This window comes from Mesocricetus auratus, unplaced genomic scaffold (assembly GCF_017639785.1).
Source record: "Mesocricetus auratus isolate SY011 unplaced genomic scaffold, BCM_Maur_2.0 Super-Scaffold_100691, whole genome shotgun sequence".
Lineage (NCBI taxonomy): Eukaryota > Metazoa > Chordata > Mammalia > Rodentia > Cricetidae > Mesocricetus > Mesocricetus auratus.
The window spans coordinates 33,221,793-33,236,302 of NW_024429267.1; the positions used below are offsets into that span (position 1 = coordinate 33,221,793).

Sequence of the window (14,510 nt, forward strand, 5' to 3'; positions counted from 1 at the left end):
CTGAGGTATAAAACAGCACATTCTGAGGGACTGAATGATGTGCTGTATGTTGATGGCACCAGGAGGTGTATTCACAGATGACTACATCAGTGTTTAGTGTTGGTGCCCACTATGCCATGGTTTTTACTCTGGTTCAAGCTTGCTTTTGTTAAGTATGATCTAAAATATGAATTTGTGTATGTGATTCATTTTATGCCAGTGGTGCTATCGTGGCAGAAAAGGCTTGCAATGACTGAGAATGGCGTCATTCCAGCCATATCCCTACTCAGGAGCTCAGGTTCTAAAGAGTACAGTGCCTGCCCACCCATCATGTTCAAATTACTGTGGTCAAGGGTGCCCAGACATGTTAATGTGTAAGCAGAATAATAAATGACCACACATCCAGCAGACATTGGCATCATAAATTTATTACCTCACATCTTTGAAGGTCAGAAGTTCAGCTTGGCTGGGTTGAGTTCTTTGCTCTTAGTATCATAAGGTCAAAGTCAAGGTTTGACTGGTTGGTCTCTTTTTAGCAATTCTAAGAAGAACTTGTCTCTAAGATCATCTGGGTTCCTGGCAGAATACAAACTATTGCAGCTACGCGGCTTACTAACAGAGTCAGCCATGGCTGTCCAAGACATATCTCTCTCTCTGCCCTAGCAAAACAGTTTCTACATTTTAAAGGCAACAGAGGCATGCCAAACCCTTCTACCACCTATAATGTTCCTGACTTTACGTTTTATTCACATCCCTCCAATTAGTTTTCTCGCTCCAGCCTAAGAAATCTCCCCCCCTTTTTATTATATTTCTTAAAAAATTAAAAACAAGCTTGCTTCATATGTCAATCCCAGCTCCCTCTCCCTCCTCTTCTCCTGCACCCCCCCACCAACACCTCCAGCCCCCCACCCTATTCCCACTCCCTTCCCCATAGGATCTCCAGAGTCTGTCATTTCCTTCAGGACAGGACCTAGGCCCTCCCCCCAAGAGTCCATGCTGAGAGAGCATCCCTCTTTGTGGTATAGACACCCAAAGTTTATTTGCATGCCAGGGATAAATACTGATCTACTGTCCAGGGCCCCATAGATTGTCCAGTCCTCTTCACTGACACCCACATTCAGGGGGTCTAGATTAGTACCATGCTGGCCTCCCAGATATAGGTCTCGAGTCCAAGAGCTCCTCCTTGTTCAGGTCAGCTGATTCTATGGGTTAAACCAGCCCAGTCTTAACCCCTTTGCTCATCACTCCTCCCTCTCTGTCACTGGGTTCCAGGGGTTCAATTCAATGTCTAGCTGTGGGTGTCTGCCTCTGCTTCCATCAGTCACTGGATGAAGGCTCTAGGATGGCATATAAGGTTATCAGTGATGGGCATTTTAGGTAGTCTCTCCACTATTGCTTAGTTTGCCAGTTGGTGTCATCCTTGTAGATCTCTGCAGATTTGACTAGTGCCAGATCTCTCCTCAAGTCTATAATGACTTTCTGTTATGGTATTTCTTATCCTGTTCTCATCTGTTCTTCTCCTGACTTAACCTTCTTGCTCCCCCATGACCTCCTCTCTCCTCCTCTTCTCCCCTCTCTTTTTCCCAGCTCCCTCTCCACCACCCCCCATGCTCCCAATCTTCTCAGGAGATCTTTCCTCACTCCCCTTCTCTGGGGTACCATGCATATCTCGCAGGTTCCTTCCTGTTTCCCAGACTTTCTGGCAGTAGGATTTTAGGCTGGCACACCCCTGATCCATGTCTAAAATCCATATATGAGTGGGTACATATCTAGAGGTTGGAAAATTATTGTATATGACATCTGTTTTATATCATTTTATAGTAAAAAATTAAAAACACTCCTATTCTGTGTCAGCCATAGTCATGACTAACACAACTGTCTTTTGACTTCTCATTTTCCTTACAATTGCTCTATGTAATGAACCACAGTATTACGTTTACCTCCAAGTGATGATTTCTAAGTGACCTATCACTAACTTGGGCTGCTCTTTGGAGTCACTGGGCTTTTCTCTGAATGTATTTCATGATTTGTAGATAAACATTTGCCTGCCATATCCAGTTTTTAAATGGCAAAGTGCTCAAGCAATCAGCCTGATTGGAGAAAGCTTGTGCAGTGACATGAGTCATCTTCACTTGGATACTGGGTATGCAGCACAGATCCGCATTAAATTCCACCATGCCTCATTAAACCCTATTGGTGAGAAAATTGGGTCTTTGTTAAATGTTTATGTTCACTGCTAATGTTAAATTTAGAATATTCTTGCTGTAGATACCTTTGGGGAAAATTTCGAAGCACTAGCTGAAGTGCCAAGCAGGTTTCAATTCATACAGTCCCAGTTACAAGACCTAGGAACTTGTCCTGCCTGGATTGGTTATTAAATATATCTCTTTGCAGCATTTATATGTTAGAATTTAATTTTCTCATTGCCGGATCTCATGACCTTCTGGTAACTGTTTTCTGCTCTCAGAGACAAGTAGGTGTTGTACTTGTGGCTTTTGAGCAAAAGGTGAAGTCAGTTATTTTCAAACACCATGCAGCCATGAATTCAAGGATGGGATTGTGACTGTGTTTTCATTGTACACCCTTCCATTAAAGAAACAACTCCCAAATATTTTCCTTTCATAACAATGGCTTAAGCAAATGCAGATACCAGTGATGGAATTGTGACTCTAAAAATAGGCTCCTAGGGCTAATATAGAAAGATGACCATTTCGTCATTGGGAGTTTCTGTAAATCTTCTACATGGACACTCAGAGACAGTGTGGCAAAAGAGGTTGAGACATAGGAAGCCTTTCTGGGTAAGGACCAAGCATGCAAACTGAGCTCCCCAGAAAGTAACAGAGAGGGTGTTTCCTCATCTTTCTCAAACAGGATGCCCAGCTAGTGTCACACTGCCTAGGAAAGAAGCCATTATATACCCTCCTGTCTTAGGACAGTCATTCTCAGGCATTTTATAATGTGGTCCTTCATAACTCACTAAAATTAAAAAGGACCCCAAAGAGTTTCTGTTGATGTATCCATTATTATTTGTCCTACTAGAAATAATGTAATTTTATTCATTATTTAAAGTGTAAATAATTTACATGTGACTATAAGTAGCATATCTTTTTTGCTTTTTTGTTTTTTCAAAACTATGTAGCTTTGGAGCCTATCCTGGCACTCGCTCTGTAGACCAGACCAGCCTCGAACTCACAGAGATCCACCTAAATAATATACCTTATGAAAGACAAACTTATTTCCCAAGAGAAACAAAAAATTTTGAAAAAATAGCATTGCCTTATTTTTTGCAAAGTTCTTCCATGTGAGATATGAGCTATAAAAGTCAGGATCCTTACGTTTGCCCTGAATGCAATATGCTGCATTAATACTATCTTACAGCCTTTTGAAAGCTCTACTGCATGTGAAGCAAAGAATAAGAATAAAAAATGCAAGTAACACATCCCTGTTATTGTGAAGACAGTTCTGACCTTGAAGATCTTCCTGGATGTAACTCAGGCAACTCCAAGGATACCTGGGCTACCCGTTGAAACCATCACCTTAAGCATTAGAGCTTGTTTCTCACGAGGAGACCAGGCTGAAAGGGCTGCAACAGTGTGCTGGCATGTAACATCTTTTTCACCACTTACTCAGTACCTAAAACATATATCACCATGAAGGCCAAATAAAATTGCCATGTATTAGGGCTAAGTAATTTGTGGTGCTTTGTGGAATGTACAATTTAGAATAACCTCAACAAAGTAGCATCTAATGATATGCTTTCCAAAGTTGGCCTCATTCTTTGACCTAGTTCAAAAGGGTAGGGTTTCTGTTATATTTCTGTTATTATGACTGGCAGAGCCCCACTGGCAAAACCCATCCACGAATTGATTGTATAGTCAAGTGCGTGGAGAGGGAGGGTCCAGACTAAAACTAATTCCAATATTCTAGACTGTTCCCACAGAGCTACAACTGTTTAAAAAACTCCCCTATAAACACCATGTCTGGAAAATAAAAAGTTCACAGTATTGAGTTTTAAAAAGAGAAGAATGCCCCCTGATTTATATATATAAATGAATAACACTGTCAGGACAAACAGATTCAGCTGCAGAAGCCTTAGACACTTCTGATTCTCCACGTGTCATGGACAAGTGTCATACACACTGATTTGCACAGAAAGCAATAGCAAGTACTACAAGGAGAGCCAGCCTTTGACAAGGCTGAATGATGACTTGGAATGACAAGGGAGGAAACTATTGTGTCTTGTTGTCTATCGACCTAGGCAGATCTTGTGCGAGGTTGCTGAGTGCTGGCAATTGAAATACCATTTGAAATTTAAATTCCTTGTAAAACATCAAGAAAATATGGGCCAGATAGCTGCTAACAAAGGTTCTAAGACACGGACTGTCACTAAATCACTCCAAAGACTTCAGAGTTACTGAGAGAGCTTCCAGAAAGTGATCATTTACAGACAGGCAGTTAAAAATACACAAAGCATCACTTAGCAGCCAATACATTGGCATGCTGATGGGCTTAAATAGTCATTATCTGTATTTTTTACTCTAAGAATGTTTTCTTACCATCTTTCTGGTTGAGATGAGACTAGAGTTTCAGTATGGTGAGATTAATAAAAAATATACTATTTCAGTGTTTGGATTTCTCTTAGAGATTGAAAATTGGTTTACACTTGATTCTAATAGTTTGTCATGAGTTCATCCCTCTGGAGATATTTCAAGCATTTCCAGTCTCCAGGGGCCTGACTCATGCACTGGTACCCAGATCTCAGCAGATGATCTTATGTTACTAAGGAACCTAACTTCCCTGCTGCCATCCATTGTCCTCTGCCTTCTTCAGACTGTGCCCTAGTAGTTTCTTCTATTTTATTCTCTGTCTTCAACCTCTCTATCCTATGGCTTATTCTACTTAACTTACAACACTGGACATCTAGAAAAAAACCTGCTCAGCTTTGCACCTTAAAGTTGTGACCTTGGGTCTCTATCCCACCTCACTGAGTTCTCAGAAAAATAGCCATGCTATTTCTTCACACTCATGCCAAAGCAGACCTCTGCTGTTTGGCTGCTCAAACTATTTTCTCAAAACTGTCCCATGCTTAGTGGCATCTGTCAGTTGCTCAGTTGCCACACCCTCCCAGTGCCCTAGATAAAAGTCTGTACCTTTAGCATAAGTCATAGGAGCTTATATCCCTTCTTACACGGTGAGAGGCAAGGCTTAGTTTTCTGTAGCTAAAAATCATGTCTTAGGACAGCAGAGATGGCTCGGCAGTTAAGATCACTTGTTGCTCTTGCAGAAGACATGGGTTCCATTCCCAGCACCTGCACAGTGGCTCACAACCATCTATAACTCTTGTCCCAGGGTATCTGACACTCTGTTCTAACCCCATAGGGACCAGGCACTCATGTGGTACACACATATACTTGCAGGCAAAACACTCATATGCATAAACTTAAATTCTGGTCTTAGAAGGTATAAGAAAAAGAATGAAGCTGCCGTGGGGAAGCAAGTGGACTAACAGTGTGATGCAGGCAAAAATGACCAAATCTTAATAAGACTGTAAATTCAGAAAATTCATTGTGTCCTCTCTCCTCCCTATACAATTTTACATCTAGACTCTTCTCATGAGGTCACAAAAGACTAACCTTAAATACGTTCTGGTTTTCAGCCTAGCCTTGGGTTAGGACTAGTTTCCTCAACCCAGCAAAATCTGAGAAGAGCTGCTGTGAGTTGCACTTGACTGTTTCAAGAAAGTCTATAGTGGGACGGCACTGCTGACCATGTAGAACACTGCAAAAATGAGCACTGTCTGTGAACTAACTAAATGAGTTCTTTTCAAAGTTCCCAGCTCACTAGCAGAGTGGGTGGCTAATTTCCTGACTCACCTATTCAACTCATTTGCTGTCCTGACAAAATACTCCCCCCTCTTTCCTCTGGGACACACTGGCTGGCTTTATTCTGAAGCTGTTGCGTTTCTTCACAGGGTAGATAGGAATGCGCCAAGTAATAGCTTTCCCTTTTGTGTGGGATATTGTTTATGAAGCGGAGCCCAGTTCTTTGTTCAGGAGGAATCGTGTGAATGCCAGATCAGTTTTGAACATAACTGGATATATAGTTTAAAGGCTTTCCTCAAAATAGCCTTGTGCTCTCTTTGGAAAAGTGTCGACTCCATCTCATAGAACAAAATGAGTACCAATGAGCAGGAATTTGGGGATAGGAAACCAAATGTTATGCCACACATGAACTTTGGAAATCATCACCCCCCCCAAGAGTAGAGATGGGTCACAAGCTATCATCAGAGCTTAGGAACAAATACAGCCAGAAGCTGAAGTTGGCACTTGAGCTGCTGCAACAGAATTTTCTGCTGAAGAGCAACTTGTATTTTATTCCACAAGATCCCAGCAAAAAGAGAATGATGTTAACGAAAACCTCAGGTGAAACCTCATTGCTTTGGTTAGATGCATGCTCTTGGCTCAACCTAAGATGGAGAAAACAATCATGTGAGAGAGACACACGCTGCCCCTCCCATCTCCACCTGCAGAGGCTTCAGGTTATAGCAAATGTTCGAAGCTCCCCAGGAGCTGAGAGGAGATCTCTGCCATTTGCCTGGTGTGATTAATGTGACCCTCTCAGCTTGAAACATGAAATTGATTCAATCCTTGGTTTTTAAAAAGGAATCAGGGCATGCCGTCATTCTAATTCATGACCCCTGTCTCTCTTTCTTCATTTGTTTTGTTGTTACATTCTTATAGTAGCTTATTTTTTTAAAGCATTAAAGAAAAGATAAAATGTTTTACTCAACAAATAAAACTCATAAGGTGTTTATAGTGTGTGGTGTATTTGATGCCCACAAACAGTAGGAAGGCCAATCGCGTCAATTAGCGTGGGCATCACTTCACATGCTGATCAATCCTTTTGGGTTTTGTAGTAAAAACATTTAAAATCTACCCTCTAGCAATTTTCAAGTAGGTAATACATTATTTTAAACAAGCTGCTCCTTCTACCTTGTCCTTACAACACCCTTTCTTGTTTATCTGCTTGCTAACAGCATGCTACACTGCCTCAGAGCGTGGTGAGGTAAGGATATGAAAACCAATAAAAAAAGGTTTGTATTAGGACTTTGGTCATGGGCCTGGCTGTACCTGCAACGATAGATGTGCGGGACCAGTAGTGTGTGTGTGTGTGTGTGTGTGTGTGTGTGTGTGTGTGTGTGTGTGTGTGTGTGTGTGTATGTGTGTGTGTGTGTGTGTGTGTGTAAGGGCGTGGAGCCTGATTCCACACCTCTCTCTGTCTTGGACCAACCCATCTTTTACTGGAATTGCTAGGGATTCCTGGATCTACCTCTCTATTCTGCCTCTGCACTGATTTCTGAGCTTTATGTCCAAGTTCAAACCAGAATGTGTCAACTCTCTTACTAAAGACCTTCAGTTGTTTTCTACTGTGGGAGACAAGGCAACTTGCAAATTTCTTGATTACTTGCAAAACCTTCACACTTAACTCGCTTCTCCTCCCACATCACCCACACCCCAGCACTCTGTTTATCAAATACATATTGGCCTCACACTTGACGAAATAGGAGAGGAAAGAACAGAAGTAAAAATACGCATTCTGCCTTAAAATTTTTACTGTCAGTATCATTTTGTACCACTCTTTTTCCCTCTTGGCAATCAACTCAGTGGATAGTTTTCATAATGAGTGCTGCTCACACTTTGCATAACTGTTTTAAATATCAAGACTTGAGTGGTGTCTACTGCCCTGATCAATTTACAAAGGCTCAGAACTAAACAGCAGGTAGTAGCTGGGCAAGTCCTGCTCTGGATAACAGAGTCTGTTTTTATGACTGAATGAGCTCCTAGGAGCAAATGAGAGCCAGGATCTGGTTGCCTCTTCCTACACAGTAGCAGGCCCCTGCAATGATATTCATTTGTCCATTCCTTCACGCATGCACCAAATAATCATTGCATGCTAGTCACATAAATACCAGGGCTGCAGATTGCACCCTATTCCCAGGGAGCTCAGTCCCTTCTATGTGTCTGTGATTTGATCCGAATGCTAGGATCATAAAAGAATGAGCCGACCCAATGCTGAGGAAATCAGGGACTGAGATGGAGTCCCTTTCAAGGCTCTTGAAGAATGAATAAAAGGATCTTTGGAAGCAAAACTATATGTGCACAACCCATCCCCCCATGAGAGTGTGTCCTCCCTTCCCATTTGTGTGTGTCAGTGTATATGTGAATTGTGGGAATGGTGGAAGTCAATGCCAAAGACATTTACACCCTTTTAGGAGGAGTCAAATTTTAAAAAAAGTTTTAAAAAGTCAGTGTATTTGGAAAGCTGCAGCAAGTTCAACGTAACTGGAGGGCAACAGCCAAGGGTGGGCCAAGTGTGCAAAGAGAGGCATCCCTGGAAGGGAAGTGTGGTACTGATAGGACTTATGAACTGGGAGCAGAGCTATGACATCATCTATTGTTTTGAGTGAAGATCTCTTCTTGGTATGGAGGGTGAATTTGAAAAAATCAGTACTTAGTGAATGATTTTTAAACATGACCACATGAAGGCAAATATCACAGCCATGTCCTACCTAACTTGCCGTCTTTATGTGTGTCTTCCTAGTGACGGTGTTGGCCATTTTCCATGAACTACATGTGGACCCCGACCTGTACACACTGCTGTTTGGGGAGAGTGTACTGAACGATGCAGTGGCCATCGTCCTCACATAGTAAGTACCGGATCTCATCTTACTCCTTTAACCATAGTTACTCCTGGAGGTAATTCCTGATGTTTTCAGTAGCGTCTTTCTCTATGACAGAGCGATACAAGCACTTTGTAGCTTTTAAAGAATCGTTACCATAGACGAGCTCCAATAATGGGCACAATTCATTAGCCACCTAACAGTAATACCTAATACTGTTAATGGCTTTCACACTCCCAGCTTATTACAAGATACTACCCAGAGGGTAGCATATTTTTTTTTCCCTCGGTGCATATATTTAGTTGATTCACTGAAGGTTCCTAAGATGCAAGGAAATGAGCTTCTGCATTTCAAATCATTGCCTCTTAGTGTTTTCCTTCCACGAGTTGCTTTCCAGTTAACAGACTGAGAGAAGCTCTGGAATTTACCTTTTGGTTGATGGGTGTCCTCGAACTTAGGGTCCTTACCCTCTCCATGAAGATTCAGTGCTCTAAGGCGTGTGCACACACAGGTTGCTAACACTTCCTGTGTGCACGTGACCCGGAAGCTGCCTCAGCTGAGTACGGATGAGGCTTCCCTTTGCACAGAGGGTCTTCTTCCCAAGAGACCCAGCTCTGTTTTTATCCACCTCCTCTTTAGACATGTAGCCATTTATATTTAATAAATGCCACGCTGGCAGCTTTCACTGTGTCAGAGGTCTCTCTGTGGTTTTAGATTAAGACCAACACTTTGGGCAACTGTCAGATATCCCCAAGGAAAGCAGCTATCTGATAATTAAATGTGACAAGAGAATCCTATTCCCTGCGTTAATTACTTCAAATGCAGTTGAAAATGTATTGGGAAGTAACAAAGGATTTTCAAGGCTGACCTCAGGCATGGGAGTGAGCAGCAGGCAGAGCCTGGCAGCCCTGCCAGCTAGTTTTCTGCTTCCTTTGTTTGCCAGTTGACATTTCTTAAGGCTGCCTCCCTCCAAAGTTGCCACTGAATTCAGCCACGTTTACCTGGCCACAGAGACACACAGGGCCTTTTCTGCGTTGCAGGTAATTACCATCATGTATAAATAAAAGCAACAGCCGTGGGCAGAGTCATAAATGCAAGAGGATGCTTTGAAAGTAACATCAAGAACAATTAATTAGGACACCAAGAAACCTTGTCCCAGAAACACTCACATTAGAGGAATATATGAAGAAAAAAAAAAGGAAAAATCTGCTGAGTCCCCCATTTTTTTCTTCCTGAGCTGCCAAATTACAAAAGGCCAAGCCAAGCCAAACCACTAAAGCACAAAAGAGCTGAGCGACCCACACAGCTCCATCCAAGGCAAGCTTGGCCTCTGCTCAGCACTGTCACTTACAGTGGCTCCCATTAAAAATAAGGATTTGGGGATGAATGTCGCCCTGTTGAGTATAAACCTGGGGCACTGGAAACTGCTTCTTTTCCATCTCACGTTCATTTAAGCCTCCCTAACCCAACTATGCATGTCTAAATAAATCTTAATCACAAAGAATACCTGCCCATTTGTAGAGTGGGAGGAGTGATGACCAAAGGGGTCAAGACCACGCTGGGGAAACCCACAGAAACAGCTGACCTGACCAAGGGGGAGCTCATGGACCCCAGACTGATAGCTGGAAGACCAGCATAGGACAGAACCAGGCCCCCTGAACATGGGCGTCAGTTAGGAGGCCTGGGCAGTCTATGGGGCCTCTGATAGTGGAAAAGTATTTAACCCTAGTGTACAAATGGACTTGGAGAGCACATTCTCCATAGAGGGATACTTGCTTAGCCTAGACACACGGGGAAGGGCCTATGCCCTGCTCCAAATGATATGACAGACTTTGATGATCCCTCATGGAAGGCCTCACCCTTTGTATGGAGCAGAAGAGGGATGGCATGGGAGGATGGAAGGGAGAGGGAACTGGGATTGATATGTAAAATAAGATCGTTCCTAATTTAAATAAAAAAGAATGGTCCCCCCCCCATAATGAATATTAGAGGGTGGCTCCTCAGTTTGTGGTGATGGTGGAAGAGTCTGGAAACCTTAGGAGGTAGACTGCAGGTGGAAGACATAGATCCCTTGAGTCTGGTCCTTGGTGGTATAGATCCTGAACCCTTCTTGTTCTCTCTCCCTTCGCTCCTGCCCCGGCTTCCAGTATGCCACTGCACTTACCATGTGCTGCCACGTGTCCAGTCCAAACACATGGGTCAAGCAGCCACAGACTAGATTCTCTGCAACCATACAAAATTCATCTTTTTAAACTCAAGCTGTTTCTTTCAGGTATTTTGGTGACATGTATCTAATACATGCTATCTTGACAAGGTGTCTTCCTTTCTGGGCAGGAGACAGTTGACACTCTAGTTGAGGCCCTGGAGTCTTGAGCTTTGCTATTCTGCCACTGTGTAGTATAAACCCAGTGAGTTCCTGTTAAAATAAAACAATACCTGTGGAAGACTCTTTGACTGCCCAAAGTCCACACGTGAGGATCTCCAGGGTCTCTATCATGAGTTTGTTTGATTTGACTGTCAGCCACTGTGTGTGTGTGTGTGTGTGTGTGTGTGTGTGTGTGTGTGTGTGTGTGTGTATGTGATGGCCTAGCTCTGGCCTGTCTATCTACCAGCTTTTTCTATGTCTTGCCTCTTCTCCTTGTACATTGTTTTCCATGTGTTTTCTTTTTACTTGTTCACTCACTTCTTATTAAAACTATTTTGGAGAATTGTGTGAGTACTGTATATACATCATTTCTATCCTTTCCCCTCTCCATCCAATCTTTCCATGTCCCCCTACTTCTTCTCTGATTCATGACCTCATCTTTTTTTGTTTGTTTGTTTTGGTTTGGTTTTTCGAGACAGGGTTTCTCTGTATTGTTTTGGAGGCTTGTCGGTCCAGCCTGGCCTCGAACTCACAGAGATCTGCCTGCCTCTGCCTCCCGAGTGCTGGGATTAAAGGCGTGTGCCACCAACACCCAGCCCTTGACCTCATCTTTTTTTTTTTGTTTTGTTTTTTTGTTTTTTTTCGAGACAGGGTTTCTCTGTGGCTTTGGAGGCTGTCCTGGAACTCGCTTGGTAGTCCAGGCTGGTCTCGAACTTACAGAGATCCGCCTGCCTCTGCCTCCCGAGTGCTAGGATTAAAGGCGTGTGCCACCAACGCCTGGCTACCTCATCTTTAAATATATATATATATATATCCTATTGAATCACTTTAGTGTTGCTTATATGTAAATGTCTTTAGGTAGACCACTTGGGATTGAAAATTCATCAGGGGCTTTTCCTGGTGAAAACTCATTCTCTCTCTCTCTCTCTCTCTCTCTCTCTCTCTCTCTCTCTCTCTCTCTCTCTCTCTCTCTCCATCCGTCCACTGATTGCTTATAGCTTTTCATCTAGGGTACTTCTCAATTGGTTTTCTCATTATACAGGTCTTATTTAAGTAGTTATATGGAGATATTTCATGGGTGTGGCTTCTCTGCCATGTTTAGAACATATTAGCTCATAGTGGACATTCCAGTCCCTCAGACTTCTTCAGTCTCTTTCTTCTTCCATAATTTTCCTTAAGCCTTGGGTATGGGGGCTGTACTATAAATGTATCAATTGGATGTGGACATCCAATGGTCATTTATTCTCTGCATTTGCCAGTTGTGAGTCTCTGTATAGTCTGCAACTGTTTCAAAAGGAGCCTCTTTGAGAAGGGGTAAGAGTGACACTTATTTGTGGGTCTGAGTATTAGAAAACAGAATTGTATTGGTTTAGGACAATTGCACTAGCAAGTTCTATTTAGTTTCTACAACTTGTCCAGCCATTGTTAGTTAGCTAGCTGGAAGTGATCTGCAAGCCTCTTCCCTGAGAACTAATGTTCATAGTATCAGAACGTAGTATGCATTGTGCCAAGGAAGGAAAAATGATTGATAACCTACCCAGCTGTAAACCTCCCAACCACAGCAGTGGTCAGCCTTGCAAGACATCTTGAATAGTATAATAGTGGCATTTTTATTTTGGGAGTAACCAATGGTTGTCTAATTGGACATAAGGCTCTCTCAGTAGGAAAGAGTCCTGCCTGATAGTCCTTGCTTCTTCAGTTTAGTTTACATCCTACATATTGATCTCTTCATGTTATTTCTTGTTCATGTCTCCTTCTAATGCCCATCTCAACCTCTCTTTCAACCAAATCCCTTAGGAAAGCCCTATTTCAACATTGCTTGATGGTTCTCCTTGGCTTTCTTACTAACAGTTCATCAATACCTCCTCCTTTCTTTCCCTCTGTTCTGAACCTCACAGAACTTGACAGCCTTCTGGGTGATAGGTCTGATCCTTCACACAAAATCCCCCTTCCCACATTGCTCTCCCAGCTTCTGGTTCTGCTCAGGCACATCTTCCATCTCTCATCCCAGTATCTTTCCTTCAGGAACCACCAGCTCACAAATATGCCTGGACCTCCCAATGCTATTAATGCCTTTCCCGTTGGCATTGGATTTGAATATATGTTTGGTTTCTAGATAATAACTTTTGAAAACAGATACTTGAAGTGTGTATTAAAAGAATAAATAAATATTTCTTTGTGTTTTGCCTTTCTTAGTTCCACCTTTGGGAGATTTTCATGTTTAAGAACAGTGATAGGTGCTGGGAGCATAGCTCACTGGTAGGGCATTTGACTAGCATGGAATGGAACCCTGGGTTCCACCACTACTACCAAAGTTTTCCACAAAAAGAATAGCCATAGTGCTATTATTATTTTGCAAGAATCATGGAAAAATAAATTTAAAATTTTTATGTTAAGCTGGGTATACATTGTCTTTCCCTTTATCCACATGGGCTACATTTCAAGATTTTCAAAATTATCTAAAAGTCTCATACTGAAGCATACAGATGTAATGTTTTCTTCCTATACAAATATAGCTCTGATGAAATTTAATTTTAACATTGTAGACTAAGTGAAATAGACAATTAGTAACAACTTGCAATAGTGAAGAGCTCTTTTTTTGTTTGCTTTTCTAGACAGGGTTTCTCTATGTGACAGTCCTGACTATCCTGGAACTCTCTTTCTAGACCAGGCTGACTTTGAACTCAATGAAATCCACCTACCTCTGCCTCCCAAGTGCTAGAATTAAAGGTGTGCACCACTAACACCCAGCTGTAAAGAGCTCTTAAAAGTTACCTACTGTGCATTTTTAGAAGGTTCTGTTTAATAATTTAATTGAACTTGACCAGGGATGATAAAGCTACATAACAGCAAAACCATAGATAAATAGAGACTACTATATTAAGCCCCAAATCATTGATAACTGTGGCCATTTACCTTCCTGTTATCTGCCATAAAATTTTACTTAAGAACTATCTGTTCCATTCAGTTTTAATACTTGGTATTTTTAGTTGTTAATATTATAACAATAGTTTGCTCTAGTATTCAGTGACATTTTTTGATTAAAGATGCCTTTCTTTGATAGTCTATGAAACAAAACATTGTAATTAATACTGTTTCTTAGATTAAATGTCGTCTCAATTTCAGAGAATTGATTTATAATTGAATTTGATTTTTCCATTTCTCCTACATAGCACAGGATGATGAGTGCTGTATTAGGGTTCTATGGTTTCAAATGACCTAGCAATTCTTTGTCCTGAAATAAAAGTAACTTCACTTAAACACAAAAGTTCTGAAACTAGCTTATCTCTGACCCATATTGTGATTTCTAGTATACTGGAATATCCTTTCCAAATGTGTTCATACTGGCTCAAAATAAATGAATTCTACATGATGGATTTGCCTTTCTAAAAGTCGTTAAATAGACTTTAAAAGGAGGCAGAAGACAGAGCAAAGAGATCTAGAGGGGGTATGCATGCTTGGGTCCTAAACAAAGGCATTAATTTC

At 41.8% G+C, this 14,510-nt stretch overlaps 1 protein-coding gene across 1 annotated transcript in view; it reads left to right on the forward strand.

Moving 5' to 3' along the window:
* Slc9a9 (solute carrier family 9 member A9) overlaps positions 1-14,510 on the forward strand; it is a 534,247-nt gene that overhangs the window by 167,088 nt on the left and 352,649 nt on the right. Inside the window, exon 6 of the mRNA XM_040739467.1 lies at positions 8,581-8,686. Within this exon, the coding sequence (XP_040595401.1) occupies positions 8,581-8,686 (106 nt within the window). The remainder of the gene's footprint in view (positions 1-8,580; positions 8,687-14,510) is intronic.